The sequence below is a fragment of the Podarcis filfolensis genome, assembly GCF_964270895.1.
Source record: "Podarcis filfolensis genome assembly, chromosome: 6".
Lineage (NCBI taxonomy): Eukaryota > Metazoa > Chordata > Lepidosauria > Squamata > Lacertidae > Podarcis > Podarcis filfolensis.
In genome coordinates, this window is record NC_139609.1 from 1,685,391 (window position 1) to 1,697,483 (window position 12,093).

Consider the following 12,093-nt stretch of genomic DNA (forward strand, 5'->3'; position numbering starts at 1 on the left):
ATAGAAGCACAACCATCTAATAAAAACAACAACAACAACAACACAAGCAGCTTCAATCTTTCCCCCAAACTATCGGCACTCATATTTTATTGTTACTTTTCTAACAATATTATTCCTTTAAGTGTTCAATATCTGGATGGATTGTCCTCCCTGAAACATCTGCAGCTCAGCTGAGAAATACTTAAATCTTTTCATGGGGAAATTAGAGACAAGGCTTCTGTACCTAGGAGGTTCTGTGGGAACCATTGCTCAGCCTGTGAATATCTAATTATAGGCCTTGGTATTTAGACTTCCTTTGTTTGATCCGCTGGAACCAGATCCAGAAAAGAACATAATTAGACACAAATTAGCAACACTTGTAGGCTCTGGAATTTCTGATGAGAAGAACCATTTAGGTATGATGCAGTCAGCCTTAAAAAATAAAAATAAAAAGGATAATAAATGGATAATAGCAATTTGGCGCCACAGCTGATTAACAGCGTAATTTGGTCATAATTTCTGGAACATTCAAGTAGGTGAGGTTTAAAGGGGCTCAGAAGAGCTGATCCTTATTGTATTGTTTTCTTATCTTGCATTGTCGCTTCCTGTCCACTTCCTGCCGCCTTTCTGCGAAAGCCGGTCACTGAAATGGTTGCGTTCATTGCACAGGTTTCAATAGCCTTCTAGCAATGCTAATTTTTGCCCATAGGAAACCTTCTGTCTCGGGAGATGGGGAAGGCTATTTGTCAGGCTTGTCACAGTGCATAGCATTCCAGTGTCACTACTATTCACAATTGTTCCAGTGGGCCCTTTGACCTGGTAACATAAATTTTCCCTTTGTCCTTGGCGGTTACCAATGCACCACTCAGATAGGAAAAAACAACCACTGACACTTCCTTTGTCATGACAGCAGCTAAGGAAAGACGTTTCATGACACAAATGCCGTCGCTGAAAAAAGCTGGCTTGATCACAGGAAAGTAACATTAGAAGGCTCTTTCAGAAGTGAAAAATCTGTGCATTGAGTCAACGGTCGCTGTGGTCTAAACCACTGAGCCTCTTGGGCCTGCCGCATCGAAAGGTTGGCAGTTCGAATCCCCATGATGGGGTGAGCTCCCGTTGCTCTGTCCCAGCTCCTGCTAGTTCAAAAGCAAGTAGATAGGTATCCACTGCAGTGGGAAGGTAAACGGCATTTCTGTACACTCTGGCACTCACCACGGTGTCCTGTTGCCAGAAGTGCTTTAGTCCTGCTGGCCACATGACCTGGAAAGCTGTCTGTGAACAAACGCTGGCTTCCTCAGCCTGAAGTGAGATGAGCACCGCACCCCACAGTTGCCTTTGACTAGACTTAACCATCCAGGGGTCCTTTACCTTACCTTTACCTACATGCCAACATCTCCAGCATGGAATTTTGAACTGGCGTTTATAATTTTCAATTATGAAGGAACACAAGGCAAATGACTTGGTGGTGAATGCTTGAGTTCCTTCTTCTTTGGTGACACTTGTGGCAGAGTAAAGTAGTTGTACATTAACACAGTCTTAGCAGTGAGTCCGTAAGTGACCGTGGAGTCCAATTCTGGATCCACACATCCTTCCACAGTGGGGGACATTGGTTTCCAGGTGGGAGTTGATCATGGTGAGGATTTGCCAAACATGCCTTCCTCTTTGCTCATTTCTCCCTTTTGTCCTGAGTTGGTGCTTCTTCAAAATCCCTGATGCCTTGGGTAGAGGGCTATTCTCCAGTTGAGTTCCTACCTCTCATTGAACAACAGCAGATAACTTAGATTCACTAAGCATATAGTGCAAAGTATACAATCCTCTTGGCCACTGTAACCCTATTGATCCCAAAGCTGTCCAAACATATGCAGCATGTAATTATTTATTTGTAACATTCCAGGATAATACTTACTGTTTTTCACCAGCTCTTGCTTCTGAAACTGCTCCAACAGGTGTCGTGCCCTTCTTTCTGGGTCCGAGCCCGGCATGACCCGAGTCAGATAATCCAAAAGTTTTCTCAAACAAAAGTAATGGGGTGGCTCTTGGAAGTCTTCGGAGCACTGGTCTAACCAGGCTCTCAAGATGGAGGCTATGGCACTGGAAAGAAGCACATTGTACAAGGTTAGATTCACCATCAGGGTTCTCGGGCTGTGTTCCAATAAACTTGCACAAGAACAGTAATAACAGTGCATCCGGAGCTCTGATAAATTACCGGGGAGCAGGTGGTGGCAAGCTGCCAGCTAGGCCCTCAGGCAATGAGTACTGCACTTCCCATTTCCATCAGTGGAACAATTTGACTAAATATTTGTTCTCTCTTTTTTTCCCAACTGGCCACTAAAAAAATAATACAGTAATGTAAATCTAACTGACTCACAGTGGTACCCAGCAGCCCCTCAGAGTTTGCCCCACAATGGCTAAAATGAGTTTTAAAACTAAAGACATCCCTATGCAAATATGAGGGAATGTGTCCTTGAATTCTGATGGCGCTTCTTGCTTGCCTGGATGGAGAGGTGCTGAGATGCCTACATCTTACTTCTGTGTGACTTGAAGGTAAAAAGGTGAGAGTCACATCCATTGCTCTGCAGGCTGGCATATGACCCCCAGAATGCTGCCCCAGACTGAAAAAGACTCCCTGCAACTGCAAGCTGTAATGAAAGTCATGACATTTAAATCGTAACAAAACTGTTTGCAGTTTACACAGGCCCCTTGAAACCTGACATAACCGTGTGGCAGACTCATGCCAAAATGCATGTGCTGTGCATGTATCTAATGTGTTTTACTAATGTGATTTTCTTGTGATTTATCCTGAAGTGTGGGAAAGTGTAGAAGTCACTATTTTATTTTATTTCTTCATGAAGTACACAGCGGCACTCACAGAGGAGTTGAAATGAAAGTTATCATAGACTGATTTCACCAACGAAATAATGTCAGTCAGTAAGGACTTAAAAAGACAAGCTATGCGGATAGTGCTTGTAGCACACTGACCTCCTATCAGCTGACTATTTAATTTTTTTATGAATAATTTTTTATTAACTGACCAATCACATCAAATCAAACCAAATTACATAAATTCCAAATTACACAGCCGAATTTTAAATTTTTGTTGGGGGTACCCATATTTCAAGTTCCGAAGGGGATCCAATCAACTTCTTGCTTCTTACTGCTGTTTTAATGTCCACAAATCTAACCTTATGATGTTCACAGTACTATCCAGTCCTTTCTTATTATTTTTCCACATCTCTTGTTGTTATTTTCATATATTTTTCCTTTCACTTTGTGACCTCTGATAGTCTCCGCAAGCTGGTTAGAACAGTTTGTAATCCTGCGTGGATTTTTTTTTTTAATCCAGTAGCCATATCCAGACGTTTTCCATATAACATCACTTCCATACATCAAAACAGTCTTAGCGTCATTAATCTTCACCAAACTGCCTCCTTTCTCAAAACCTCTGAGGAGATTCACTAGGAATGCAGTCTGAAAACAAGTCCGTTCTTCCTCCCGGCTATACATCCTTTGGCAAGATGGCGACTCCGAATTAATTGCTACGCCATTCCAAAAGCTCTTATTGGTTCTCGATCTCCATAAAGCATACTTTTGGTTAAAGTTTATCTCCACACAGACCTTAATCATCCTGCTTGGGTCAGTTCAACTGATGATTCTAATGACGAGGGGTTCTTGTAAATCACATAGAAGGAAAGTAAAAAAGGTTCCCCCCCCCCCCCATTCAGCCCCGTTGTCAACATACCCAGCCTTTGGTGTATCTTCATTGTAAAATATTCCTGTTTCTCCAACCCGTCGTCTTCTTTCGCAGAGGTCACTTAAATTAGCAGACTTCACTCCCCTTCTTCACTTGAAATATGTGCATTTGCTTCTTTTGTAATTAATTATTTCAAATTGCTGCAACTAGTGCGCGATCAGAGACAGCGTCCAGGAGAGCCGAGGTCCACACGGGGGCATTCTGCCTAGGGCCCTCACCCCCTTCTTTCGAATTAGGGGGTGATTTATGGGCACAGCAGGCAAGGGCAGTGTTCCCCATTTCCTTGGAGCAACAAGGGAGGCTGCCTACTCCCATTACAGCCTCTTAATTACCCCGTGTGGGTCGGAGAGATGGTATTGTCGGCCATCTTCCAATGCGCCCCCTAGTGGCCCCCCGACTATTTAATCAGTGTATTAGGAAAGAACACTTTCTGGAAAAAGTTTGGACAAGCACCCAAACCTTGCAGCAGCTTGAATGGTCCCTGTGAAGAAACTCCCTGTTCTTGTCAAGTCAAAGACACAGATACAGCTAGGAGGCTTATTCTCAGACAAAAAAACACTGCCATAATTGACTCCATTCTTTACAATGAGAGATGGCTCTCTGCAAAGTTTTTAATAAACCTCACTTTTATGAACCATGCATTTGTTTAAAGTTTAGCTTATAGTAATTGTCTTGGCCACAACACACTATTGATTCTTGGCTGTGCTTTTGAGGGTGATAGCTTGCAGATGCAGGCTGAGAGTTTTGTACTTCACAAATACTTCCACCCTTTAGTAAGCTCTTGATAATGCCCTCTACAGAGAATAACAAACAAGGCTGGGGAAGGGGGAAGGGGGAGGAAGAAGAGGCCAGCTTCCAAAAGCTTGAAGCTCAACTAGCTTTAGCTCTTATTTTGTTTGATATTTGGTGCTTTAATGAGACCAGCCTATGGCAGCCTCATTTTTTGAGGCGAGACCGGACAATAAGATCAACTTGGGAAGTCATATACTTTGGCACTTTGTACCCTGCAGAAAGATATGTCCTTGCCAATGAACTACCACAACCTCTGCTTCAGTTTTTGTCCCTCAAACACTGAGGAGGGTGGTTATTCCATCGTGCATGCCCACCCAGAGAGATGGGAGTTTCCTCCCTTGCACAGATACGGAAGGGTAGGGAGGCTGAAATGCAGCCAGTACTGGGGCAAGACTCAGCCCACATACCGCCAGGTGGCCATCAGCTACTCTAAATGGCTATGAACATTTTAAACATATTCACACCCTATTACAGATTGTAGTTTTGTCATCTTCCAAGACACGTTCCTATCTAAGAAGTTGCGCCCTATGGAGCCTGCTGCTGCAGTACCAAATCCCACACCTGCATTGCTGGGAGAACCTCTGGATTCAATCTGTAACATATACACACAAAGTATGTGGTCTCCTCTAGAATGGTGGTCCTTGGTTTTTATGTGGGCATGCATGAAAACTAAAGATCCATGGAATATCTGGTTTCCCCATAATTGCAACTGACAGTACACTTAGGTCCCCAGGGTGCACTGCTGAATGCTGTGCCAGGCCTCTACATTTTAATGATATTTGCTTTTAAATTGACCATGCCTCAACCACTGTTGCCATTACTCACTTTTCCTTCTTTCCCCATTGTGCAAATAATCTGGCTTGTTTTTATAACCTTCCCCATTTTCTCATTCTCTTAATTGCCACCATTTGGCCCTTTGTCTCCTCATTTCAGCCACATTGGTTTCTTTTGTTATTTTACCCTTTGCAAGAATGAAAGTTGATTGCATTCAACAGCACAAACAAAACTTTAAACATATCCCACTGCAGGTTTCCCAGGCTCTGGAGGCCTTCAGCCAATATGCTTTCACTCATCTCACATTCATTCAGTGGCTGCTTCTCTTAAGTCCATTCCTTTGGTGCAATTATTTATGTAACACTGAAACAGGACACCGTGCTTTACTGGATGAATAATAAACCCAAGAGGAGACAAAGGGCAAAAAAGATCCTGCCCACAAAGAATCCACGAGCTGAAAAGTGCATCATCATCAACATCATTTTAAAAAACAACTGCAGTTAGTATTGCCACTTACACAATGCCAAGAGAGAATACATTCCCAGAAACAGGACAGAGTTTACATTAAGTTTGCATATGTGAATGTATGTGTCTAGGTGCTACAGTAGAAATGATTACTAAATAGAATGAAATACATCTAATCTGTGTAGAGACTGTTACTAGATATGTGATCCAGTTCTTGGTACCAGTTTGGATTAAGATTCTACAGTCTCAATGCCATTTCACTTCAGTTCACACCCTGTTATTTTTAACTCTTCCTGATCTGGTCTTTTAGTGTTACAAAAATAATGCTATTGTCAGTGAGCCGGTAATTGCCTACTGAAGTATGCTTCTTGCTCCAGAGTTATTGACTGCTCCAGCACATGTGCCTAGCCAAGAGCGGTACCCCCCCCCCCAGAAGAAGAAGCCTGACACCCCCAACCAAAGCCTGCCCCTGTAATGTCCTCTTTTTGATATCCCCCAAAATGCTCAACAACTTGGGGGTGGGAATCTCCTAAAAAAGCTCAGCCACTTTGATGGATCCCCTAAAAAAAGTTCAGCTGACACCCCCCCCAAACAAAACCCCTTGCTACACCCAAGCAGCAGTGAGCAGGAGGATGCTATGGACCGCTGCCCTCACCCTCAGTTACTGCTCTCTGTCATTTTTGCCTTGTCAGCTAGTTAGCATATTGCCAAGCCAATGGGGTAGCCCACCTCACCCCCCTCCAGTTCAGATTGCTCAAGGCATAGCCTGCAGGGCGTGCTTTAGAGTCCCACACAAACTCAAACACTTTGCCAAGAAAAAAGGAACAAAAAACACAATTTGTATTTTTGCATGGATTAATAATAAAAAATAAGCAGCATAAACAGGATGATAGGAAAATTAACCATCTATTATGTTTTAGGAAATAATGTAATTACCGGTATGTTATTAGAAATACAGTATATATGCATCAGACACACAATTTACCACTCACAAAAAACAAGTAAAGCCAACTTTTTGTTAATAATTATATTTTTGGTTAATGAATATAGATGCACATCAGGATGTATGAAAATGAGGGAACTTTCTGATCAGGGGCCAAAAAAGTGAGACAACTGTTAACAATAAAACAATGAATGTTAATGGTGGTCAATGACAAACACAATCACCTCTACAGTGTATCAATGAGATAGAAGTTAATGAATCAGAAGTACCCAATTTGTAGGAAGCTGAGATCAAATGTTGATGCTGACAGTTGCTCATCAAATAATATTCAAACAAATTCAAAAATAAAATTCTAAGAACAAAACATACAAAACATGTTATTGGGGATATCTGCAGAAAGTCGCTGCAAACAGAGCAGACAAAGCAGAGTTTAGGCCAGTTTGATGCTTGGTCTACATGCAGCGAATTCCACCACCCCCTTTCTGCCCTCCTTCTGGCCCAGCAGCTAGCGACTGATGAGCACATTTGAGGCTCCTGCTCTGCTCCCCCTTCTTAAGTCTTTTTCTTCAGATCACCCTTCCCATAAAGGACTGCCTTTTTGCAGCCCATCAAACAGAGAGCTCTTCTCTAAAGCAGGACACATGGCCACCCTAATCTAATAGTACCGTATTTTTCACCCCATAGGACGCACTTTTTCCCCTCCAAAAATGAAGGGGAAATGTGTGTGCGTCCTATGGGGTGAATGCAGGCTTTCGCTGAAGCCTGGAGAGCGAGAGGGGTCGGTGCGCACGGACCCCTCTCGCTCTCCAGGCTTCAGGATGATATCCGCAAGCCGTGGGAGCCCGGCGCGAAGTCGCGCAGCTCTCCCAAGGCTTGCGGAGAGCTCCCTGCATCCTGAAGCCTGGGGCGCGCCCTGGGCTTCGGGCAGATATCCGCAAACCTGGGGAGACCGGCGCGACTTCCCGCCGGGCTCCCTAGGCTTGCGGATAGCAGCCTGTTCTGGGGGCTAGGGTCGGGGAAATTTTTTTCTTTATTCCCCCCCCCCCCCCGGAAAAAACTAGGTGTGCCCTATGGGCCGGTGCACCCTATGGGGCGAAAAATACGGGATTTCATTAAAAGAGTCCCAAGGTTGCATTAAAGCCATTGCTATTGCAGGTTCTAATATTCTGCAATATGATAAATGCACCCAAGAGCCAGGCCCCCGGTGCTGCCTTTTTGCAACATGCAAATATGATTCTTTATCTTTGCTTTATCTACACAGCACCATCAATGCGCTTTGGAGCGTGCCAGAATTTTAAAAGGAAAAGCTTCTGCTCTGAGGAGTCTACAATCTACACATACTCATTTACGTATACTCAGGGCCGAAAACCATTTCGTATCTTGTATTGCACTCTGCAGCAAGTCCATATCACCAAGTTTCATATCTGCAGCAACTAATTTTCCCATGAAATCTAGCAAAACATATCCATTGTGTCTGAGAAAGGGGGGGACCCACCTGCAGCAATTTAGTTCAATATTATAGCTGGACTGACCAAAACATACGAAGGTCAAGAGACTTGCCCAGAGTCAGACAGGAATCAGCGGCTCAGTCTGGAGTCATGCCCAGGCCCCTTTTGGCTATCAGCAATATTAAGCTAAAGTCTCCCAGGCATATCTGACAAGGTTTAAATTGTCTCATGTGATACAAAGTACTTCATAACAAAAGGACAGAGGGAGAAGAACAGAGCTAGTCAGATCTACACAGGAAAACACATATGCCAAGATGGTACATTTCTCAAGGCCTGAAAGGTTAATCCATTTTCCTGAAGCCATACTATTCTTTCTGGAAAGGTGAGAAAGACAGACTATAAGCCTCTTCAGATCCTGAAATAGACACTCCCACCCCTAGTTTTATTCTTACTGCCAGGATTTTAAGTTTTAGAGTTTAGTGTATTTTGTGGTCTCATTTTGTTTTTTGTTGTGAACTGCCCTGTGATGTTGGAATGAAGGGCGGTATACACATTTAATGAATAAATAAAATAACCACATTCTAGAATTATGACTAAACTTTAAACTGTGGTTAATTTTAACTGTGGTTATTTAAACAAGCCTTGGTTTTAAGTTGCCTTGTTTCAAGCAAACAGTAGCTAAGACTAACTGCAGTTAGTTGGGTTTGAACAATATGAAAAACCAGGGTTAACAGAAAGCAAGAGGAAAAGCTTCCGAATTCCTTCCTTGTGGCTGTTGAGCAGGAGAGGGGAGAGGAGAGCACATGAGTTTAAGAAGAGTAGGCTCACTCCAGTCATGATAAGACAGTTTATCATGATATGCAAATGCAGCCCTTGGGGACGGTAGTATTAAACATAGCATAGTCTCAACATTTAGCATGGCTATCTGAAGGTGAAAACATGGGCTCAAAACAGTAGTGCTCACTTGCTGGTGCAAATCGGCAAACAATTTTTTTATTTTTTGCTTGCAAAGCAGATTGATGGCAAGAGTCATGGTTGCAGCCAGTCCTTCCACCTTTGGATTGACAACGGGAAACCCAGTCTGGTCCAGGCTTCCAAGCAGCAGAACCCTGTGAGCCAAGCAGAACATGCCAAACAGCCAAAGAATGACTCTGCTGCACTGGCACCCAGGACCAAGCCTCCCCAAAACAAATGAGGCACCACAATCACACATGTAGTTACACACGTAACCCCCCACATTTCCAGCATGGAGATCCAGAGTCTCTCCCCCAACCCGAACATGCAACAATAAATAGAAATAGGATTCCAATATTGGCAGTTGCCAGAAACAAAATGGTTAGATTGTAAGGCACAAACAAGTGTGGCAATAGAGGACAGCCACCAGACGCATGACATACCACCAATCCTGCAAAATGTGCCAACATGCTTCTGTATCAGCAGTGACTACAGATGTATAATTGGTTATACAGGACAGTAGCTCAGTGGTGAGAGTGTCTGCTTTGAATGCAGGAGGCCCCAAGTTCAGTACCTGTCTGAATCCGGAGCCACTGCCGGTCAGGACTGCTCAGAGTGCTGGTCCACAGCCCAGTGCTGGTCCCTGACTCCACTACAGCCCAGGTTGGGTGGGACACTTCCGTGACCAAATCCAGTCCAGGGCCCACTAGAGAAAATAAACTGCTTGTCCTCACAGCAGACAGTCTGAGAAGCACGGGTGTCCTGAGTCAGAAGGACCAGTTACCTGACTCTGTATTGCTATGTTCCTATGTACCTATTGGATTTTCCTTGGTAAGGGGAAATCTGGATGAAATGTTTAAAGAGGAAGTCATTTGTGTTGGCATTTTGATGATCACAGCCTTGTTTAGATACTGCAAAACAAAACAAAAACAAAAACAAAGACCTGCGGGCATAAGCATCACCAATTCCATAATAAACTCCCATCTGGAAGCACCCGTATTTTCATGTACCATTAGATGAAGTGGAACTCCCAAGAGAATTATAAGGGTCTCAATAAGACATAGGTCTGAGCAGACATGCATAAGCTTGTGCTCTTAACCTTTAGTAGGATCAGTAATGCTATCTTGCTTTTCATAAACCTCTTCACGCATTGGTCCCTGCATTTGGCTTCCTTTGTGGCAATCAGCGCTTCTGGTGTTTACTCCTTTGCACAGTTGCAACAAAGTTGCGGCCTTCCTTTATGTAATGGCTGCTTATTGTACCTCCTCGGTGAGCGGTGGTTGTGGACCGACGTGGCGCCTCTCTTGCTGCATCTGTCTCCCTACCTGCCATGCTCCCCTTTCTTCACTTGTAAAAGCAGCCGTAGAATAACTGGTAAAAGGTTTTAGCAAGGGCTTCCGTATGCCAGCTGCAGGTGTCCTCCTCCCACTAACGGGTGTCAAACACAAGGCCCGCCGGCCGAATCCGGCCCGCCAGACCTCGTCATGTGGCCCGTGTAGCCGCCGCCGGCCGCCAGCCTTCACCTTTTATTCTCGCTTTTTTTTTTTTTGACACAAGAAAGCCGCCTCTTCAGCGCATGCGCGGCAGCCTACAAGCCAGAGAACATCTGCCCTCTAGCGGCGCCGGCCGTTCTACACAGGAAAGCTCCACTTTACATGCATTCAGGAAACCTCCACTTGTTTTTATATTGAGCGCATGCCATCCTGTGATGTAACTGAATGCAGTGACAATAATTTATGATAATAAAGAGTGGACACATAGTCCTACAGATACAACCGGCCCTTTGAGGGTGACCAAACTGCTGATGCGGCCCCCGATGAATTTGAGTTAGACACCCCTGCACTAACTCATCTATTCAAAAATCGGTCAGGGAAATGCCGGAGGTGGCATGGTGTAAGATTCTAAAGGGTGAAAAATTAGGCAGAATAGTGGGCCCGTTCTCTCATGCTCCATTCGATAACCTCAATGTATCACCTTTGGCCATTGCTCCCAAGAAGACGCCCAGTGAGTTCCACATGATTAACAATCTGTCCCATCCAAAATGGGGCTCAGTACATGACGTCATCCCTCAGGAATTGTGTACTGTGTGTTATGCTTCCTTTGATCATGTGATGAAGCTGATCAAGGAGTGTGGATGTGGGGCGTTGCTCGCAAAGTGCAACATGGAGTTGGCCTTTCGCCTGCTTCCTGTTCATCCTAATGGCTTTCACCTGCTAGGCTTCAAATTCCAGGATCAATGGTACTTGGATAAGGCAATGCCTATGGGGTGCTCTATCACATGCACAGCCTTTGAAACCTTCAGTACATTTGTAGAATGGGCCACTAAGCTTAAGTCCTGTTCCGGGCATATCACACATTATTTAGATGATTATTGGCCCAACAGGTTCCGATTCCTGTCAGGATGTCTTGTATTTATTCCAACAGACGGCTGCTGACTTTGGCATTCCGTTAGCAGCGGAAAAAACAGAAGGCCCTGCCACTTCCCTGTCTCACCTGGGCATTGAGTTGGACACCAGGCAACAAACATCCCGCCTGCCCCAAGCCAAGCTGGATGCCCTTAGACAGCTTCTCATGTCCTTACTCTCCTTAAAAAACAGCTACTCTGCACAAAATCCCTGTTAGGCCACCTAAAGTTTGCACGCAGAGCCATTGCCCCAGGGTGGTGGAGGCTCTGCAGCTGAGCACGCAATAAGCCGATTGATGTAAAGTTTACCAAGGACTAGCTGACCACATCCTTTTCTCAGTATTCCATCCTGGCTGTGATTTTTGCTGTTCAGAGAAATGCGACACTTACTTCCTGAGTAGTGTTTTGGTCTCGGCAGAGTTCTGGCTCCCATCTTCTTCACAGTTTGAGATCTCCAGGTTTCCATATCTAAATGCAACAGGAAGATATAAACTGTAGGCAGCGGTTAAAAATAAAAGGGTGGGTGGAGGGGAGAGCCATGTTTAAGGAATCCGATATTAAGAGCTGATTAAAAACTCCCCTG

General features: G+C 44.4%; 1 protein-coding gene across 5 annotated transcripts in view; it reads right to left on the reverse strand.

The window, feature by feature from the left end:
* RGL1 (ral guanine nucleotide dissociation stimulator like 1) overlaps positions 1–12,093 on the reverse strand; it is a 128,742-nt gene that overhangs the window by 26,143 nt on the left and 90,506 nt on the right. For all 5 annotated transcript variants that reach the window (XM_083621384.1, XM_083621388.1, XM_083621386.1 and 2 more), the window contains 2 exons: positions 11,901–11,978; positions 1,886–2,070 (listed from right to left, as the gene is read on the reverse strand). In XM_083621384.1, the coding sequence (XP_083477510.1) occupies positions 1,886–2,070; positions 11,901–11,978 (263 nt within the window). The remainder of the gene's footprint in view (positions 1–1,885; positions 2,071–11,900; positions 11,979–12,093) is intronic.